The 20,000-nt window shown below is 50.2% G+C and overlaps 1 protein-coding gene across 1 annotated transcript in view; it reads right to left on the bottom strand.

Moving 5' to 3' along the window:
* inpp5a (inositol polyphosphate-5-phosphatase A) overlaps positions 1-20,000 on the bottom strand; it is a 112,709-nt gene that overhangs the window by 14,322 nt on the left and 78,387 nt on the right. Inside the window, 3 exon segments of the mRNA XM_076974252.1 lie at positions 991-1,064; positions 6,016-6,090; positions 6,535-6,630. Coding sequence (XP_076830367.1) covers positions 991-1,064; positions 6,016-6,090; positions 6,535-6,630 — 245 coding nt within the window.

Raw genomic sequence — 20,000 nt, 5'->3', positions numbered from 1 at the left:
GGTCTACGTCCACACAAACGCCCGATACCAGCGCAGGAGAGCAGGTCTACGTCCACACAAACGCCCGATACCAGCGCAGGAGAGCAGGTCTACGTCCACACAAACGCCCGATACCAGCGCAGGAGAGCAGGTCTACGTCCACACAAACGCCCGATACCAGCGCAGGAGAGCAGGTCTACGTCCACACAAACGCCCGATACCAGCGCAGGAGAGCAGGTCTACGTCCACACAAACGCCCGATACCAGCGCAGGAGAGCAGGTCTACGTCCACACAAACGCCCGATACCAGCGCAGGAGAGCAGGTCCACGTCCACACAAACGCCCGATACCAGCGCAGGAGAGCAGGTCTACGTCCACACAAACGCCAGATACCAGCGCAGGAGAGCAGGTCTACGTCCACACAAACGCCAGACACCAGCGCAGGAGAGCAGGTCTACGTCCACACAAACGCCAGATACCAGCGCAGGAGAGCAGGTCTACGTCCACACAAACGCCAGACACCAGCGCAGGAGAGCAGGTCTACGTCCACACAAACGGCAGATACCAGCGCAGGAGAGCAGGTCTACGTCCACACAAACGCCAGACACCAGCGCAGGAGAGCAGGTCTACGTCCACACAAACGCCAGACAACAGCGCAGGAGAGCAGAGAGCCATGGACAGAAAACAAAGGCTTTATCGCTGGCTTCCACTTCAATGCAGCCTTCATGACTCATACATGTTTCCAGGGCTGGGAAACAATAACGCACTTCAGACGTTGTGCAGGACAGAATGTACAACATCTGCATTGTGTCCCATCAGTGATGCAACGACTCGTCCTCGCAGCGTCAGCGAGCGCCGTCTCTGGGCGCCCATGTCAGAACCCCAAACTTTCACGCTTGTTTGTAGAGTTAGTGAAACTGCAGCCGTCGGATCTGGGCGGGCACGACGGAGCAGCGCTCGGTCCGAGGTGCAGACGGCGCGGCTGAGGTGATGTGAGAGGGGAGAACGTACCTGGGAGGAAATGAGATCTCCAGCTCGTGCAGGCGTTCCTTAAAGACAGACAGCTCTTTGTCAAACTCTAATAGCTGAAACGAGAGGGAGAGAGAGGCAGAGAGAGGGACGTGAGCAGGAGGCTGATGCCCAGGCGTGATGTCCCAGCTGGGGCTCAGATAAGGCATCGGAAGGCCTGCGTTTGGGTCTTTGTAGTGATGGAGGTGGTTTTACAATCGCTTTGTCCAAGTCTGCTAACGGAGCGCATAGTATACGTGTGTGTCTTTTGATACTGTGTTTCATGAACATACATGACAGTAAATGTGTTTCCTAACCGTAGCTGTGTGTGTGTGTGTGTGTGAGTGTGTGTGTGTGTGTGTGTGTGTGTGTGTGGAGTGTTCATCAATCATGGTTGCTCCCAGCTGCACATCCTCAGAGGGAGCAGACCTGTCTGTGATGCAGGGATGACTGAGACAGACCAAAGCCATTAATCAAAGCTGAGCAGAATAATTAGCCTGTGTGTGTACACATTAATTAAGAGAGAGACCAACAGGTACAACTGACACCTGCATCAATGCCTCATCTGTGTGCGCGCGTGTGTGTGTGTGTGTGTGTGTGTGTGTGTGTGTGTGTGTGTGTGTGTGTGTGTGTGACAGCTATCTGTGAAAATAAATATGCTCTAGAATTTGTTTACATAATGGTTGTGTTGGTCTGAAACACTAACATTTTTGTGTGTATTTGTGCGTGTGTGTGTATTGGTTATTACTGGTGCAGGCGGTGAGGTGTTCAGGCTGTCTCTGTAGTTCAGGAGGGCATATAAGAAGCATTCATCACATTACCAGAGTTGGACACACAAACACACCCACACACACGCGCGCACGTATGCACACACAGACACTATATGTCTATATGCTAGAGTGCATATATGAAATGAATCCTGCTTATGTATAAGAGAAGGACACTGAGTATGTTGAGAGTGGAGGAGAAAGAGAGAATGTGTGTGTGTGTGTGTGTGTGTGTGTGTGTGTGTGTGTGCGCATCTTGTTTAAGGCAGGTTTCTCAATTTAGCATTAAAGCTAGCTGAACACTGAATGAAATTAAGCACAGCATTTTTTAAAGGCAATCAGGTAAGTAATCCTAGAGAGCTTCTGCTTTGTTATGAATGTGAGCGTGAGCGTGTGTGTGTGTGTGTGTGTGTGTGTGTGTGTGTGTGTGTGTGTGTGTGCTTGTGAATATGTGCACATCAGGGTGTGCATGTGTCTGAAGCTAATATTGAGTAATTCATTTAGCAGCGGAGGGACAGACAGGAGAACGTGAGGGCTGAAATTTCACGCTACATTTCATCGTGGCTCAATTAAGCAGAATGATTTGCTGGTCTGATAGGTGAGCTGCAAAAAAAGGAGCATCCCACAAGTTCAAGGGCCCAGTGCATTATGGGCCGCAAGCCGTTTGTCAGCTTGCGCTGACCTTGAGGTTAGAGAAGGCAGTGGGGAAGATCACAGGGCCACTACAGCTAGACAAGGCCTCACAGAGAACCACGCTGAAGGGGGGGCCTTTACCACAGTCAGCAGCGGCTCAAAGGGGGGGCGGGGGGGTGTTAGACTCAGCACTCGCTCAAAATCTTCACTTTGCTTCAATAGACTCAGCAGTGTAAATCATGCTCCCATGATTACTGAGGAGAAGAGCTTTTCCATGAGAACTGTATAAAACGTCTCCTGGCTGATTCCATGTCGCCTGCCATAATTGTGCTTTGATTTATACATTGCCAAATGCAGCTCTGACAACACCTGCCGCCATTAAATGCCATCAATAAGAGCAGGGTGAGAGGTCATTTAATTTGATTTTTACGCTGCACATTTTGGCGTCGTTGCACAGCCAATATCAGCCCGCCGCTTCTATGATGGATTCATTATTTAGTGTCAAAACGATGTGCTGGGTGGTGTTCACCTCCCCAACACTTCCCGCATGACAGGATACCATCACTCGACACAACCTGCCTTTGCGTGCGTCATTGTGAATGTGATTTTAAATAAAAACTCGTTCAGGACATATAATTCAACACAGCAGAAGTTTCATACTGTAAACAATCGCTTATGGTTTAGGTAGATATTAAGGTATGCTACATATTTTGCGAGATATTTCAAGCACTTGATTTTTGACCAACTTTTGTAAAGTTTCGGCCCCTTTCACGTTCAACTAAGCCATTTTAGAAGGCATGCCGTATACCAGAATCATAGCTGAGATCAGGTCCAAAGAACATATGTATTTGTATCAATAAAAGCATTTCACAGAGACTTAAACACCTCAGCCAATACAACGATCACACACAGCAGGTCTGCACGATGTGGCGAAAACGTGCAATGTGCGATGAGTTCAACACTGATATGACTGGTGATAAAAGAACAAAGCATTAATTTAAGTGCCCATACTAGCTATACAGTTACTATGCCTTTCTCCGTTAACAGGTATACAGGTAACATTTTCACAGAATAAAATGAATACCCAACCAATTAAAAACATTAACTGAAATAAGAGAATGTAACTATAACTTTAATTACTCCTGTGCCTTAAAAAAAAAACTCCCGTTTAAAAATGCTTTCTTCTAAGCTCAGTGTTTATGAAAAAGGAGGGCAGCTAACATGCGTCTCCGACTGAAATAATTCATGTAAACGGAGTAAAACGAAACCGAACATGAACGCTCACTAAGGGGAACAAAATAAAGCTGAAGTAACATTCAACTGTCACGAAAACAACAAACAAGACTTACAAACAGCAAAACATAACCCACGGCTAGATGGGGCTACGTCTCATTGGACAAATGGTGCGAATGATAAGAATAAGAAACCACATTTTATCTACAAGTGCAATGCATTTGATTTTTTTTTTTATTAATCGCATCTTATTCATGCTTTTTGCACATGTTCATATCATGATGACGATGAAAATACAGTAATCGGAACTAACACACAAGCACAAAAAATATTGTGTTATATATTTACACGGAACCCCCACACATTCAAGCCTGTGCTAGGATCGCATTAGATTAACACAGGGGCTGAATTTTACACTGCGGTCACATTAGATTAGCACAGGGGTTGAGTCTCACACTGGGGTCATATTAGATTAGCACAGTGGTTGAATCTTACACTGGGGTCGTATTAGATTAACACAGGGGTTGAGTTTTACACTGCGGTCACATTAGATTAGCACAGGGTTTGAGTTTTATACTGGGGTCATATTAGATTAGCACAGGGGTTGAGTCTTACACTGGGTTCACATTAGCTTAGCACAAGGTTTGAGTCTTACAACCAGTTTGATACTCTTATGCAACCCCAGTGTGAGTGTTCTTACACTGGGGTCATATTAGATTAACCCAGGGAATGTGAGTCCTCCAGCGGTAAACTTTCATTAGATTAGCACAGGGGGTTATGACTCTTCGTACACTGGAGTCCTATTACATTAACACGGGGATTATGACTTCTTACAGTGGAGTCATATTAGATTAAACACATGGCTTGTAACTCCTCTTACACTGGGGTCACATTAGATTAAGACAGGGATTATGACTCCTCTTACACTGGGGTCACATTAGATTAAGACAGGGGTTGTGAGTCTTCTCGTACTGGCAGACAGATAAAATATGGAGGCACATGTGCAAGCAGCACATTATTTATATATTTTCTACTCTTAAAAACTTGCGGTCTGAGCGATGCATCGGTGACGGACGCAAAAAGCATGAGGAGTGTGACAGAAAAGTTTATCACTCGCTCCCTCCCTCCCTCCCCACCGAGCTCTCCTCCTCCCATCCCACTGGCCAGGCAGCTCCAGCAGATAAAGTTACAATAAAGAGATACTGAAACAAAATCAATAGGACTGAAACAGGGAGGGGGGGAGAGCAGACACCGGGAGGCTGGGGGCACACTTAGTGCAAAACCGCGTCTTCTGAACGCCTTGGTCGGCACACACACACACACACACACACACACACACACACACACACACACACACACACACACACACACACTCACCCCCCTGCAGGGAGCCTCGCGCCCCCCTCAACGCAACGGTCTCCGGAAAATTTAATCTTCCCAAATCCTCATCAGAGCTCTCCATCCTCTGCGCCTGACAGCCACCCGGATAATTAATTATACAATTTCGATGGGAATATCGACTAAACAAAGCTATTAATCATAGCAAAAGTCAATAGGCATGGACACATTCAATCATGTCCTCACCAATGATTACTCCTCTCAAAATACAATAATTATTTTCAAGAGCTGCCTCGAATTAAATTCCTGTCAAGCTGGTACAAGTCCAGCAGTTGATGAAGGATGCAATAGATTTTTATTTATTTATTTATTCTGGAGGAAGAAGACATTTGTCGTTCTGGAAAGGTAGTTTGTTTTATAAGGCTCATAAGACAGTGTGTTTAACCAGAGCATGACCATCAGATTATCTCTCATGAGCTATTCCCTCATTTATCTAACCGCTCTCCAGTCATGTAAAACATGCACTGCACGCGCACACACCCACACCCACACCCACACCCACACCCACACCCACACACACACACACACACACACACACACACACACACACACACACACACACAGAGCTCTGCTCCTTTACACAGACTGAATATAGAGCCAGGGCTATAACACACTCCAGCAAGCACACACATTTGCTCTCTCTGATAGGTGCAGGTGAGAAGAGTCACGTCCTAACAGAAGCAGTGGTGTGAGGTCATGACCTTAGAGGTCAGAGCACTGGACTGACCTCAGCAAGAAGACTTCAGGCGTGCCTTCACATGTGGCGAACAACACACAGGGACTTCTTAACAAATGTGCAACTACCAACACCTACAAACTTATGATGCAACAATTGTTCCTCCTTGAAGCATCTATAGAATGCAAATTTATAAAGCACTGTAATAAAAACACGCACACACACACACACACACACACACACACACACACACACACACACACACACACACACACAGACACAGACACAGACACAGACACACACACACACAAAAAAACTTACCAGCATTCCATTGTTTTCCCGGAAAACATCCTGGTTAATATAGTTAAAAAGCTTCTTTTCGAGTTGTAGCACAACCTGTGAGAGGCAGATACAAGCAAAGAGTGAATCAGGGACAAGCAAGGTTCAAAGGTCAATGAAGAGTGCTAGGTGTCTAAAACTGCTTATAACCACACACCATAGTGAGACATTCAGACTACATACAACCACCCTCCCAAGATGAAATTCATGTGACTATGATATATAATGATCTTCTAATAGGAGTGTGTCACGTCCAAACAGCACAGGTTTGAGATTATGAATGGGGCACTATCATGAGCCCAGCAAAACCATGTGTTCTTCACTCTTTGGTAAAGGCTCAGGGTGACACAGTGTGACACAAGAATGAATAGTGTCAGGCTGTGAAGCAGACATAAAATAATGGTTTGTGTGTGTGTGGTGTGTGTGTGTGTGTGTGTGTGTGTGTGGCTGTGTGTGTGTGTGTTGGCTGTGTGTGTGTGTGTGGGAGGGTTCATGTTTCACCTTGCGGTCATTATCCGACTCTTTGAATATGAGCTTGTCCACTTCATTGGTGTCTGCTGCTCTGACCGTCTGCATAGTGGCCGTGGAACACAGACTCTGGAGGGGGTGGGGGGGGGGGGGGGGGGGGGGGGGGGGGTGGGGGGTGAGTGAGAGAGGGAGAGAATTAAGAACATCTCTCGGTTGGGAGGAGAGGGGTGTGAGCTAATGGGGAAGACGTACGGAGTAAGGGTTCTAGCACAGGCGTGGTGTTTGAGTAGAACCAATCACAGGACTAGCAGGAACACAAACACTTCCTGTAACATAATATGCTGACAAAATTCAGAACTAGAAACCTCCAAACGAAAGGACAAAGAACAAGAATGCTACTATTCTCAGAACTTTTTACTATAACATTCTTCAGAGTTCTCACACACACACACACACACCGCGCGCAAACACACGCACACACGTGTGCGCACACACATGTACACACGCGTTGCATGATTTAAAACCTCCCAAATTACCCACGGCCCATTTTAATGATTTTGAAGAAGCACAGACAAAAGTCCTGTCATCTCCCTGTGGTCCTCATTTTGTCCTGCATTCTAGCGACCCCCGATGAGCGCACGCATGACTAAGATCCCTTTTGTCAGGTCTTTTAACAATTAGTTAAACATTCGGCCATCTGTGTTTGAAGACTGGTGAATGAGGTGAGGCCAGTGCTGTCGGTTCCCATCCCACAGGCCTGATTGAAATTCAAAGCACAGATTAGTTAATCAGGTCAAGCCAATATAACAGTGGAAAGAAGAGAAAAGGGACCGTTTAGAATGAAATGTCACAAATCAGGCCAGCAAAGCCCACGGAGGCGCACCGCAGCTTAAAACAAACATCGGCAGAAAAGAGAGCAGACCTTCTTCCTTCCCTCCCTCCCTCTCTCCCTCCCTCCTACCCTCTCCCTCCATCTCCCCAGCTCCGTCTCCCTCTGTCTCTCCTTTTCTAAAGTGCTTTTCTAAAGCGCTAACAAACCGCTCTATCTTTTGCTCATTTGGGTGTAAGTGACACTGGGGCCGCAGTGCTGACCACCTCATAGTCATGCGCCTCACTGCACTAAAGCTGCTTTGGCCAATGAATAAACCCAAGAAAAGAGCCTCCAAGCAAGGCAAGGCCAGGTCCCCTCAGCCCGCCTCAGCCACGGAGCCGCACGGACCAGCAAGACTCTGGGAATTCCTCTCACTTCCCTTTGTGTGTAATGGCTGCTGACTAAGACCCGAGCTGTTAGCCACATCGATTCATTGACTGAAAGCAGGGTCAGGGAATCTGAACTTGTCTTAAACAACGTCAGCCGAAATGAGAAAGGAAATACCCGCCGCGAAACGTTTCCCGAAGGAGGCGGTCATGTGAGCGACTTCACTGAGGGCTTGTCTGTGGACTCTGGACACAGGAAACCTTTCCTTGTGTCGGTCTCTTGGCTGAAGACTCAGCCAGCCATGCGTGTTTCATAGCAGACCACAGCAGACTTACTGGAACAATGTGCAGCCATTTACAAGCGCAGAAGTTCCAGATCCATTCATGTTCAAATGACTGCCATAATCCACTGAGCACAGGGTCCGCCAAGAGACGATGACACTGCTAATCACAATAACGTATCAGCAGGCTGAATGACCGCTCCCTCCTCCAAATTTACACACACTATTTTACATCACTGTTAGAAGTCATTTGATAAATGAGGACCCAATGTTACTGCTTATAGGCTTTTTAATAGAAGGGCCCAGGTGCTCATATCTACAAAATTATAGAAGTAGCCACCGCACTGACCTCAGAACAGCTGAAGACCATTCATTAACTTGCCCCAGGAAGCTTTCTGGATCATTCATGAACAATAGTCACAGAGAGTAATGCAGGGGGAGGGTTGGGGGTGGAGGGGCAGATGAGCTATGGGTGTCTGGGATTCTCCTGCCTGTACTGAGCATGCCAGGGACACCTCTCCACCACCAGGAACACCTCTCCACCACCAGAAACATCTCTCCACCACCAGGAGCATCTCTACACCACCAGGAGCATCTCTACACCACCAGGAGCATCTCTACACCACCAGGAACACCTCTCCACCACCAGGAACACCTCTACACCACCAGGAGCACCTCTCCACCACCAGGAACATCTCTCCACCACCAGGAACACCTCTCCACCACCAGGAACACCTCTACACCACCAGGAGCACCTCTCCACCACCAGGAACATCTCTCCACCACCAGGAACACCTCTCCACCACCAGGAACACCTCTACACCACCAGGAACATCTCTCCACCACCAGGAACATCTCTCCACCACTAGGAGCACCTCTCCACCACCAGGAGCACCACCAGGGCAGGTCAGGGCGGGGCAGGGAGGGGCAGGATTGGGTGGGGGTTGTTAAGGAGAAGGGCAGGGGCACAGGCCTGCTGTATCTGCTGCTCTAAATACGTGTTTCAACCCAGACACTCCATGTTTAGCTCCCTAACAGTATCTCAGCGTTCAGTTTACCCAACAAAAAATAAACCTGCTGCATACAAACCTGCTTTAAAAAAATCTGTTAATAAACCTGTTGCATTATTTCTGGAATGGCTGGACCAGCCACTAATGGCTGCAGCTGGACTCCAGGCTGTGGAATAACGTGTCTGACAGACGTACGCTGAAACTCCACCGAGCTGACACCAGATCCACAGCCTACGCCCAGAACCGACCCGCATCTCTCAGGCCTGACGCTATTGATCTGCTGCTCATAATTCGTCCTATCACATCTCTCTCAGTCATTACACCAAAATGATGAGCTATTGTGAGCATTTAGGGAGCACTGCGATTAGGTCTCAATTAGAGAAAAAAGTGTGTGTGTGTGTGTGTGTGTGTGTGTGTGTGCCTGCCCATGTGTGTGTGTGTGTGTGTGAGAGAGAGAGAGAGAGAGAGAGAGAGAGGGAGAGAGAGAGATGGGTCTCTGTGATACTGTATTCAGAATGCTTCTCCATCAGTCCACCGGGCGGGCCGGACCACCGGTGTCAGCAGTCACACTGGTATTGTCATGACCTGCCAATGTTTTCCCACTGTAGCCCATACAGGGCTGCCAACTCCCTCATACTGGTGCCAGTCCTGGGTAAGAGCCAACGCTCCTCAGCTCCACAGCCTCCCCAGACCCACCCACCCAGCCCCGAGCACACGCGTGTTCCCGATAAAGACATCTCCTGCAGGCCTCCTACAGAGTCACGCAGGCTGGAATCAATGCTAACATGCTGCTTCCACTCTGGAGGAACAGGCTAAGATCTTGCAGAAGGTTCTACAGAATTCTGCAGCTTTAGAGAGACATTCTTACGGGCAGTTACACTGGGGAACACTACTTGAGAGAGGATGACAGTGAGAGAAGAAAAAGGGGAAAAGAAAAATAGAAAAAAAAGAGAGAAAGGAAAGAAAAATAAAATTTACAGAGGCTTCACCACAAGAGCCCGTCAACAACAGATCTACAGCTCAAAGTCCTCATGACCCACTGTACCCACACACATACACACAACTGCACACAGCAGCGTGCACCTACATCCACCTTAACACACCTATACATACATACACACCTGCACACACCTACACCCACCTACACCCACCTGCACATGTCTAACCACCTGCTTGTGATGAAGGGATAGCTGGAGCTTGATGCAGCCACGGAGGAGGGGGGTGTGAACAGAGGGCAGGAGAAAGGGGTGTGTACAGGACTCAGAGATGCCCCCCCCCCTATTCATCCTGGTCATTGGAACATCTGGGAAAGCCCTCTAAAACAATGAGGGACAGCGTGGGGGGTGTGGGACGTGTCTCCGCTAGCTCGGGGTCCTGGGCATTTGGTCTCCTCGCACAGAATGGACAGGTCACAAATTATCATAGGACAACAGGGATGGAGGACAGAGTCAGTGAAGTTGTGTGTGTGTGTGTGTGTGTGTGTGTGTGTGTGTGTGTGTGTGTGTGTGTGTGTGTGTGTGTGTGTGTGTGTGTGTGTGTGTGTGTGTGTGTGTTTTCCCTCTGGTATTTAAGGCCTAAACAGGCCCATTCTCTAGGGCTCTGCAGGACAAATTGGCGGGCCCGGTAGGCTTTGAGAGGCAGTGCAGCGCGCGGAGAATGGGACAGCGCTGAAACACAAGCAAGAGCCCCATAAAAATTCATCATTTTGACCCCTGTGACCTCCTACTGCTGGGGGCTCCACACACACACACATGCACCCCTCCTGCAATGATCAGGCAGTGAGCAAGCATCTCATGAACGAACGAACACACACACACACACACACACACACACACACGCACACACAAACATATAGTGATGTGGAGTGGATGTGCATATGTCATTCTATCAAATGTTCTAATTTAATACTAGACATCAAGTCATAGATATATACTCTCCCTCCCCACCCCAATACAAAAAACACCCTCACCCTAATACACACACACACATGCACAATAGCTATGCGAAAAGACTTCTTGACAGGAAAAAGCCACCAGATGCTTCATTGTGTGTGTGTGTGTGTGTGTGTGTGTGTGTCTAGCAGAGGCAGTGAGGGGTGTGTATATCCTCCCTGCTGTATTAAGCAGAGTAAGAGAGGGCCATTGTTTTTACACCAGGCTCTTGACACATTTGTGCCACATGTACAAAGCAAGCTAATAGGAAGCTTAAACACGAGGAAGCCCTCCGCTCCCCTACGCTCCCCTCCGCTCCCCTACGCTCCCCTCCGCTCCCCTCCGCTCCCCTACGCTCCCCTCCGCTCCCCTCCGCTCCCCTACGCTCCCCTCCGCTCCCCTCCGCTCCCCTCCGCTCCCCTACGCTCCCCTACGCTCCCCTCCGCTCCCCTACGCTCCCCTACGCTCCCCTCCGCTCCCCTACGCTCCCCTACGCTCCCCTACGCTCCCCTACGCTCCCCTCCGCTCCCCTACGCTCCCCTACGCTCCCCTCCGCTCCCCTACGCTCCCCTCCGCTCCCCTCCGCTCCCCTACGCTCCCCTACGCTCCCCTCCGCTCCCCTACGCTCCCCTACGCTCCCCTCCGCTCCCCTACGCTCCCCTACGCTCCCCTCCGCTCCCCTCCGCTCCCCCTCCAAAGCTGCTCTCCGCTTCAGCCTGCAGATGCTGCCGTGGGGGCCACAGATGGCCCCAGGCTGTTTAACTCTCTCCCCCTGGAGGAAAAGCAGACGACCAGCTCACAGCTCAGCAACAGACATGCAGAGCTTCTGAAGAGACAAGAGGTGGCCAAGGAGGATAGCTGATGAGGTCCAAACATCAGCTCTCGCCCCGATACGGTTACACGGTGAGGAGGAGAAACGATTATGAAAGTGTAAAATGTGTTGATATGCTTAAAATAAAAGTGGGTAAAAGGTGATCAGGATTATATTGGGATTCTAATAGCAGTCAACTACACACTCAAACACTTCAACTACACACTGAAACACTTCAACTACACACTGAAACACTTCAACTCAGTGTTAATGAACCTTATTCTGTCAAAGTACATAATAATAAGAAAATAATACAATAAAAACTGTCAGGATACAATAAAATCTTCATTGCAATACCAAACTGAGGGTTTCATTACCTTACTGTTAACGGCCCAGTCCTCTTTTCTCTACAACTGTAATGCTCTCAGAGATTGTGCCCATTATCTGTGGAATGTCCCTTTATAGTCCAAAAGTGCACTAGGTCTGTGTGTCTGGGATTGCACCCCCCAACATACAACACCACCCAACACAGCATAGCACACAACACCACCCAACAGCAGAGCACACAACACCACTCAACAGCAGAGCATGCAATTCGCACAGGGTTACCCCTTCAGGGTTCTGGTCTTTAATACTAAATGATTTCATCCAGAGTGTCAGCAGACTCAGGAGTCATTTAGCTGTTGTAAACCCCCCGGTGACTGAGCCACAGCCTGTCTGGACCCCCCCCCTGCCCAGTTTGGCAGCATGCTGCAATTAACAATTAGTGTTTTGCCCTTAATCAATGCAGACCAGCACAAAACAGTCAATAACTGTTAGCAAAGATCTGAACATGGGAGGGAGCATTGCTTCATGGGCAGCCCACAGCCTCCACCAGCAGTTATGACAGCTAATAAGAGTGACACAGACAATGAACCAAGACATGGGGCTCGCGGTCTGTTCCTGGCACTGAAGAGTCAAATCAACGGTCCCATTTGCATCTGACATGCTTGATTTCTGCAACTGAACACTGCGGACCTGAGGATTACCAATAACTAAGACCAGGAGACAAACTGGTAGCGTATTCCTGACCACAGCATTTCTACTACGCCAGGGCAGAGTGAATGAACGAGGAAGAAGATCGGACACGTCTGGACGGCACCAGCGCCGTGGCGGGGACGAAGCTTTACTGGGCCACGCACGAAGACCGGCGTTTCATCCCTTGCATCCACACGACTGCGCCACTAGAATTCTTCAAGATGACCACAATCATCACCCTTGAGATGGTCCATGTCTGCGAAGCTGGTGAGATGCTCATTAAGGTTAACTCTTTTGTTAGAGCCTACAATGCTCCGTGTGTCCGCTGGTCTGGGGTGGCAGTGATGGTGGCAGTCCGCGTCTCAATAAGAGTACAGTCTGAAAGGACAGAGCACAATGCTGTCCAACACACAACGGCCCATGATTCATTCTGAGCAACACCCTTTAATTTATTTGAACCAATTCATTTAAATGATGCGCTCCAATCTTGCTGGGTGATCCTGCCCGGCAAGAGGGGGTGGAGAGAGAGAGAGAGAGAGAGAGAGAGAGAGAGAGAGAGAGAGAGAGAGAGAGAGAGAGAGAGAGAGAGAGAGCTTGGTGCTCACTGATGCACTAGGCAACCGTCCTGTGGGTGGGCTTTGTGATTGGCTTTTTTTAAACCAATTTTTCATGCCCATCCCTCTGGATGTGACCCCACTGGGGCTCCTTTGTGGAGGTGACAGCCCGGTGCAGGAGAACACGCTGCCCTTCTGATAGCATGAAATCAGGAACAAAAGCACCCCGAGGGGAGAGGAGACGCGGTGAGGCGCAAGGATCCGAACGCAGGAGGCCCAGTCCTCCCTCCTTCAGCCCCTCTGAAGCTCTCTCTGTCGCAATAAGTCTCCTCCCTCACCTCTCTCACCTCCCTCACCTCTCTCATCTCCCTCACCTCTCTCATCTCCCTCACTTCTCTTTCCTCCCTCACCTCTCTCCTCCCTCACCTCTCACCTCCCTCACCTCTCTCTCCTCCCTCACCCCTCACCTCTCTCACCTCTCTCACCTCCCTCACCTCTCTCACCTCCCTCACCTCTCACCTCCCTCACCTCTCTCACCTCTCTCACCTCCCTCACCTCTCTCTCCTCCCTCACCTCTCTCACCTCCCTCACCTCTCTCTCCTCCCTCACCTCTCACCTCCCTCACCTCTCTCTCCTCCCTCACCTCTCACCTCTCTCACCTCCCTCACCTCTCTCACCTCCCTCACCTCTCTCTCCTCCCTCACCTCTCTCACCTCCCTCACCTCTCTCACCTCCCTCACCTCTCACCTCTCTCACCTCCCTCACCTCTCACCTCCCTCACCTCTCACCTCTCTCTCCTCCCTCACCTCTCACCTCTCTCACCTCCCACCTCTCTCACCTCCCTCACCTCTCACCTCTCTCTCCTCCCTCACCTCTCACCTCCCTCACCTCTCTCTCCTCCCTCACCTCTCTCACCTCTCTCTCCTCCCTCACCTCCCTCACCTCTCTCACCTCCCTCACCTCTCACCTCCCTCTCCTCCCTCACCCCTCACCTCTCTCTCCTCCCTCACCTCCCTCACCTCCCTCACCTCTCTCACCTCCCTCACCTCTCACCTCTCTCTCCTCCCTCACCTCTCACCTCCCTCACCTCCCTCACCTCTCACCTCCCTCACCTCTCACCTCTCTCTCCTCCCTCACCTCCCACCTCTCTCACCTCTCTCACCTCCCTCACCTCTCACCTCTCTCACCTCTCTCTCCTCCCTCACCTCCCTCACCTCTCTCTCCTCCCTCACCTCTCTCACCTCCCTCACCTCTCTCTCCTCCCTCACCTCCCTCACCTCTCTCACCTCCCTCACCTCCCTCACCTCTCTCTCCTCCCTCACCTCCCTCACCTCTCTCTCCTCCCTCACCTCCCTCACCCCTCACCTCTCTCTCCTCCCTCTCACAGGCAGGTCGGCCCCATCCTTCATCTCCTCCATGTAAAGGAGAAAGAGGGAGAGAGAAGTACCCTTGTTTCTCTACTGCCTTAGAGACAAAGGGCCGCCTCCTCCTTGAAGGGCCCCACAATATGGCTAGAGCAGATAAATCAGGAGGGGCTTTATGAAGGAGAGGCCATGAATCGCCACCACACCACTTAACGGGAGCTGTTAAATATGATGGCGTGTTTGTGAGGGGCTGGGAACACAGAGAAGTGGTTAATGTCAGTCAGCCAGACGTGTAGAAAAGCTGGGAGTACCCGAGCTGGCATTAACGCTCCGCTACAGTGCAGGGGAAAGAACTTAGCACTCAACTGGGGATCTGCACTCAACTGGGGGTCTGCACTCAACTGGGGATCTGCACTCAACTGGGGTTCTGCACTCAACTGGGGATCTGCACTCAACTGGGGGTCTGCACTCAACTGGGGATCTGCACTCAACTGGGGATCTGCACTCAACTGGGGTTCTGCACTCAACTGGGGATCTGCACTCAACTGGGGGTCTGCACTCAACTGGGGTTCTGCACTCAACTGGGGATCTGCACTCAACTGGGGATCTGCACTCAACTGGGGATCTGCACTCAACTGGGGATCTGCACTCAACTGGGGTTCTGCACTCAACTGGGGTTCTGCACTCAACTGGGGTTCTGCACTCAACTGGGGTTCTGCACTCAACTGGGGTTCTGCACTCAACTGGGGTTCTGCACTCAACTGGGGATCTGCACTAAATAATGCTCAGATTCAAAAGTCTATTATATCTCTATTATAGTCTGTTTTCTTCCTACATCTCACATATCACTGCACGTATCATATGCAATGATAGCAGTGGTGAAAATAGAAAGAAAATGACTAAACACTAAATGGTATCTCAGTGTCTGCAGGAGTCATGACAACGAGTGTTAGGAAGAGTTCTAATGAGAAGTGAGTGTTCATGGCACCCCACACCTCCTGCTACATCAGTCAGAAACACCACCACCCCACACCTCCTGCTACATCAGTCAGAAACACCACCACCCCACACCTCCTGCTACATCAGTCAGAAACACCACCACCCCACACCTCCTGCTACATCAGTCAGAAACACCACCACCCCACACCTCCACTCCTGCTACATCAGTCAGAAACACCACCACCCCACACCTCCTGCTACATCAGTCAGAAACACCACCACCCCACACCTCCTGCTACATCAGTCAGAAACACCACCACCCCACACCTCCTGCTACATCAGTCAGAAACACCACCACCCCCACACCTCCACTCCTGCTACATCAGTCAGAAACACCACCACCCCACACCTCCTGCTACATCAGTCAGAAACACCACCACCCCCACAAAGGGATCTCTCTCACTCTCCCCATCTCCAACAGACCTCTGCTGCACACGTGTGCCCACAAACCCACACACACACGTGTGCACAGACACCCGCACACACACACACGTGTGCACAGACACCCGCGCACACACACACGTGTGCCCACAAACCCACACACACACGTGTGCCCACAAACCCACACACACACGTGTGCACAGACACCCGCGCACACACAGAAGAGAGAGAGAGTAAACCCCACTTCCTCCATGCCCTGCACCTGTGCCGTCCCGCCTGGCCAAAGAGCTGCCAGCCTTCTGAGAGAGATGGAGGAGAGATGGTGGAGAGATGGAGGAGAGATGGAGGAGAGGTGTAGGGGTGTGGGCGGACTCCCTGCGTCCTGAAGACAGAGAGGTGACACTGGACGCTTCAGCTCGAGTGCTGCAGTCCTTCCTGACTGCCACAGGACCTTCTACGAACTCCACTGAGCAAAAAACCGATTTATTCAGATGTTCCAAATTGTTTCGCACTCACTGAAGTGCATCTAACATCTAACAGCTTCCCACACTGAACAGCACAGACTTCCTCTGCATGTCATTGTGCACAGATGTGTCTTTGGAACACTGAGTATTGATTAAAAAGGATGGAAACCCCAGCATGTTGTTGGGGCCAGTTTGAGACGTCCCCTCAGTGGGTTTCTTCAAATGTGTGGTGAGGTCCTCTGCATTCTATATGCACGACCACAGTGGCATTCAATCCCAAACATAGACACATTTACTGAGACGAAAACCAGTAAGACAAAACCAGTGGGGTTGTGTCCAGCTGGACCCCCTGGAGGAGGCTGTGCTGGGATGAGGAGTGTCAGGCTAAGGAAGCATCTCAGTCAGGACGTTCAAGCACAGGAGGGAAAGAGTGAGGCATGCTTAATGATGGACAGGGGGCGGACGGCAGAGCGGAAGAGATGCATGACAGTGTTAATGGTGTGTGTGTGTGTGTGTGTGTGTGTGTGTGTGTGTGTGTGTGTGTGTGTGTGTGTGTGTGTGTGTGTGTGTGTGTGAGCAACCAATCTGAACTTTTAGCAAAAAGAGCTGAATGAGAGAACGCACTCCCCACCAGATGAGTGGGACTACATATATGGGCTGGTGGCATTATAGAGTGGGTGGCAGGTCACTTGCGGAGGGCGTGTGGGCGGGCGTGCGGGCGGGCGGGCGTGCGGAGGGCGTGCGGCGGCCAGGGGCGGCGGTGGCTCCCGGTGCCAGGCGCACCCCTCGCCCCGCCATGGTGCGTGGTGGCGCTTCACAATGGGACCAAGCCCCGGGATTGTGCACGAGCAGCCAGCCCAGGGGCGAGGTGCCCAGAGGAAGAGAAGCCTGTGGCTGTTCATTCTCTCAGCTGGTTTAATTACGTCCCGATCAAAGCCACCACTCTCGCTGTCCTCGTGTGTGCCTTGCTTTGTGTTGGTATCGTTAGATGGAGAGAGAGAGAGAGAGAGAGAGAGAGAGAGAGAGAGAGAGATGGAGAGAGAGGGAGAGAGAAAGTGAGAGAGAGGAAGAAAGAAGCATTTGTTCATTGCTAAATGGTGCTCGTGTATCGGCAGAGGTCATCAGAGAGATCATGTGGGTTTATCTGAACTACCAGTGCATCATGATGCTTAGCATAATAAGGTGATGACCACAACACAAAAATAACAAGGACTGCTCTTATAAAGTAGTCCTCTGATCACGGCAAAGGTGCTTAACACAAAAAATACAGTCTAGTGCAAACTCAGTGCTTTCAAGAAATAAAAAAGCTCATGTTATATAAACAAATTTGAGGAACAAATTTATGGTTTTGCAAACGAGCCATGTGTGTGTGTGTGTGTGTGTGTGTGTGTGTGTGCGTGCGTGCGTGCGTGCGTGCGTGCGTGCGTGCGTGTGTGTGTGCATGTGCGCGTGTGTTTGTGTGTGTGCATGTGCGTGTGCGTGTGCGTGTGCGTGTGTGTGTGTGTGTGTGCGTGTGTGTGTGCATGTGCGCACATATCTCACGGGCTGGTTTATCAGATGTAGATGAGGGTCACTATCCCTGGTGTCGAGAGTCCCATAGAACAGAGGGCCAATCAGTGCACACCCACTGACTAATGGATGGATGCGTCCCAAAATTAATTAGCCTGACTAATGTAGTGTACACTTAATTTCACTGCCTGTCTTTTGATTTATGGCAGGCCATGTGCACAAACGCACCGTGAAATGGAGCCTTATTGTGTGAGGAAGATTTCACCAGTAAACACGGCTCTGCCCCCAGTGACAAGAGCACACCAGAGCACCAGACGCCACCCCGGCATGCCAAGTGCGATGTAAACAGATGCATATGGACACACACACACACACACACACACACACACACACACACACACACACACACACACACACACACACAGTATACATGAGACACCTAAATCACAAAATAACAGGCATATGAGTCACACACACACACACACACACACACCCTAAGCTAAGCTATTCCTCCTCTCTTTCTCTCCTTCTAAAAACAAATGATTGAGTTGACTTTGGCATCAGAAGAGCACTGTAAACGTGTTCAGATGGTGAAAAATGAAATCTTTATTAGCCGTGCCTGTCATTAAGGAGCGGTTTCCAGAGCCCGTTCTTAGCTGGGGCTCGTACTCTAGCCCCACCTTTCATCATGCAGTGCAGCCCACAAAATAAACCTAGCCTGAAGCCCCGGGCCGCCCGCTGCTGCACCTCTCCCCACCACAGACAGGGGGCAGTAGCATCCGAGCGCTAAAGAGAGAGAGCGGGTCTGTCCTCTCAAATCACCGTCTTAATGACGGCGGCCTGTGAAAGCAGCGGATAAACTCCAATTAAAACAAGCACAAGTTATGTCGCAAGGACAGTAGATCGAGTCTGTAATTAACCTTCCCGCTGGCCCCCATCAATCCCAAAATTGGAACGGCCTGCACGGACCGCGCCATTTTGGCCAAAATTAAATTTACATTCTATTAAGTTTAATTAGGAGAGATTTTAAACATAGTGGAGAGCAGGCGCCCAGCCGCGGGGCTGCCGTCACTGCGCTGGCTGATTCACTACCAGCAGCACCCTGGGGTCCCGCTGCGTCCCAGCATGCATTTCAGCAGCTCCGCTCTGGCCAGAACAAGGCGTAGAGGGCACGGGGGGTCCTGCCAGCTCCTCTTTACACATGCAACCAATCTCCTTCTTAATATCTCTCCCATTAATCTGTCCCCGTCCCTCTTTGAATATATGGAGATCTTCACACATAGTGCTTTTGCACACACAAGCACCTGCGTATACGTTCACATTCTCCCCATCTTAAATCACGGAATCACTTTAGCTCTTCCACACAGATATGACAGATACTGATTTAAATATCTCCATTAGAAGGGCTTAATGGATTCTACAGTGAATTTTGTTTTATAAAAATACGATCGGCCACACCCATCTGTTTTGTTATGTTAGGCCCTGAAATATCCCTCTCCCTCTGCTGTCTTTTCCTCTCTCATCCTAATCTCTCTCTGCCTTTGTCTCTCTCTCTCTCTCTCTCTCTCTCTCTCTCTCTCTCTCTTACACACACACACACACACACACACACACACATTACTGAGGGATGATGAGAGTAGGGCGCGGGGGGGAGGGGGGGGTTGGGGGGGTGAGAGACTGAGAGAAGCTCCAGTGTTGGACCCACGTGGCCATGTCCTTTGTCTCCAGTGAAAAGCATTGCTAAATGGGGGTCAATTGAAGCCAATTCCCCTCTGTCTGACACAATTACCGGAGTTCCCTGTTCACAAGTGTGTATATCCGTGTGCGTTTGTGTGTGTGTGTGTGAGAGAGCGAGAGACACAGAAAGGCCCAGGCCTCTAGTAACTGATCCTGCCGCAGAAACACGTAAGGAATGTGCCACCTGTATCCAAGTAGCCCTGCACCCAATACCCCCCCAGGCCAAAGAGCGCGGCTGGGGCTC

The sequence above is a fragment of the Brachyhypopomus gauderio genome, chromosome 15, assembly GCF_052324685.1.
Source record: "Brachyhypopomus gauderio isolate BG-103 chromosome 15, BGAUD_0.2, whole genome shotgun sequence".
NCBI classification, from domain to species: domain Eukaryota; kingdom Metazoa; phylum Chordata; class Actinopteri; order Gymnotiformes; family Hypopomidae; genus Brachyhypopomus; species Brachyhypopomus gauderio.
The sequence above is the reverse complement of the archived record's forward strand: the minus strand, read 5'-3'. Positions and strand labels throughout refer to the sequence as shown.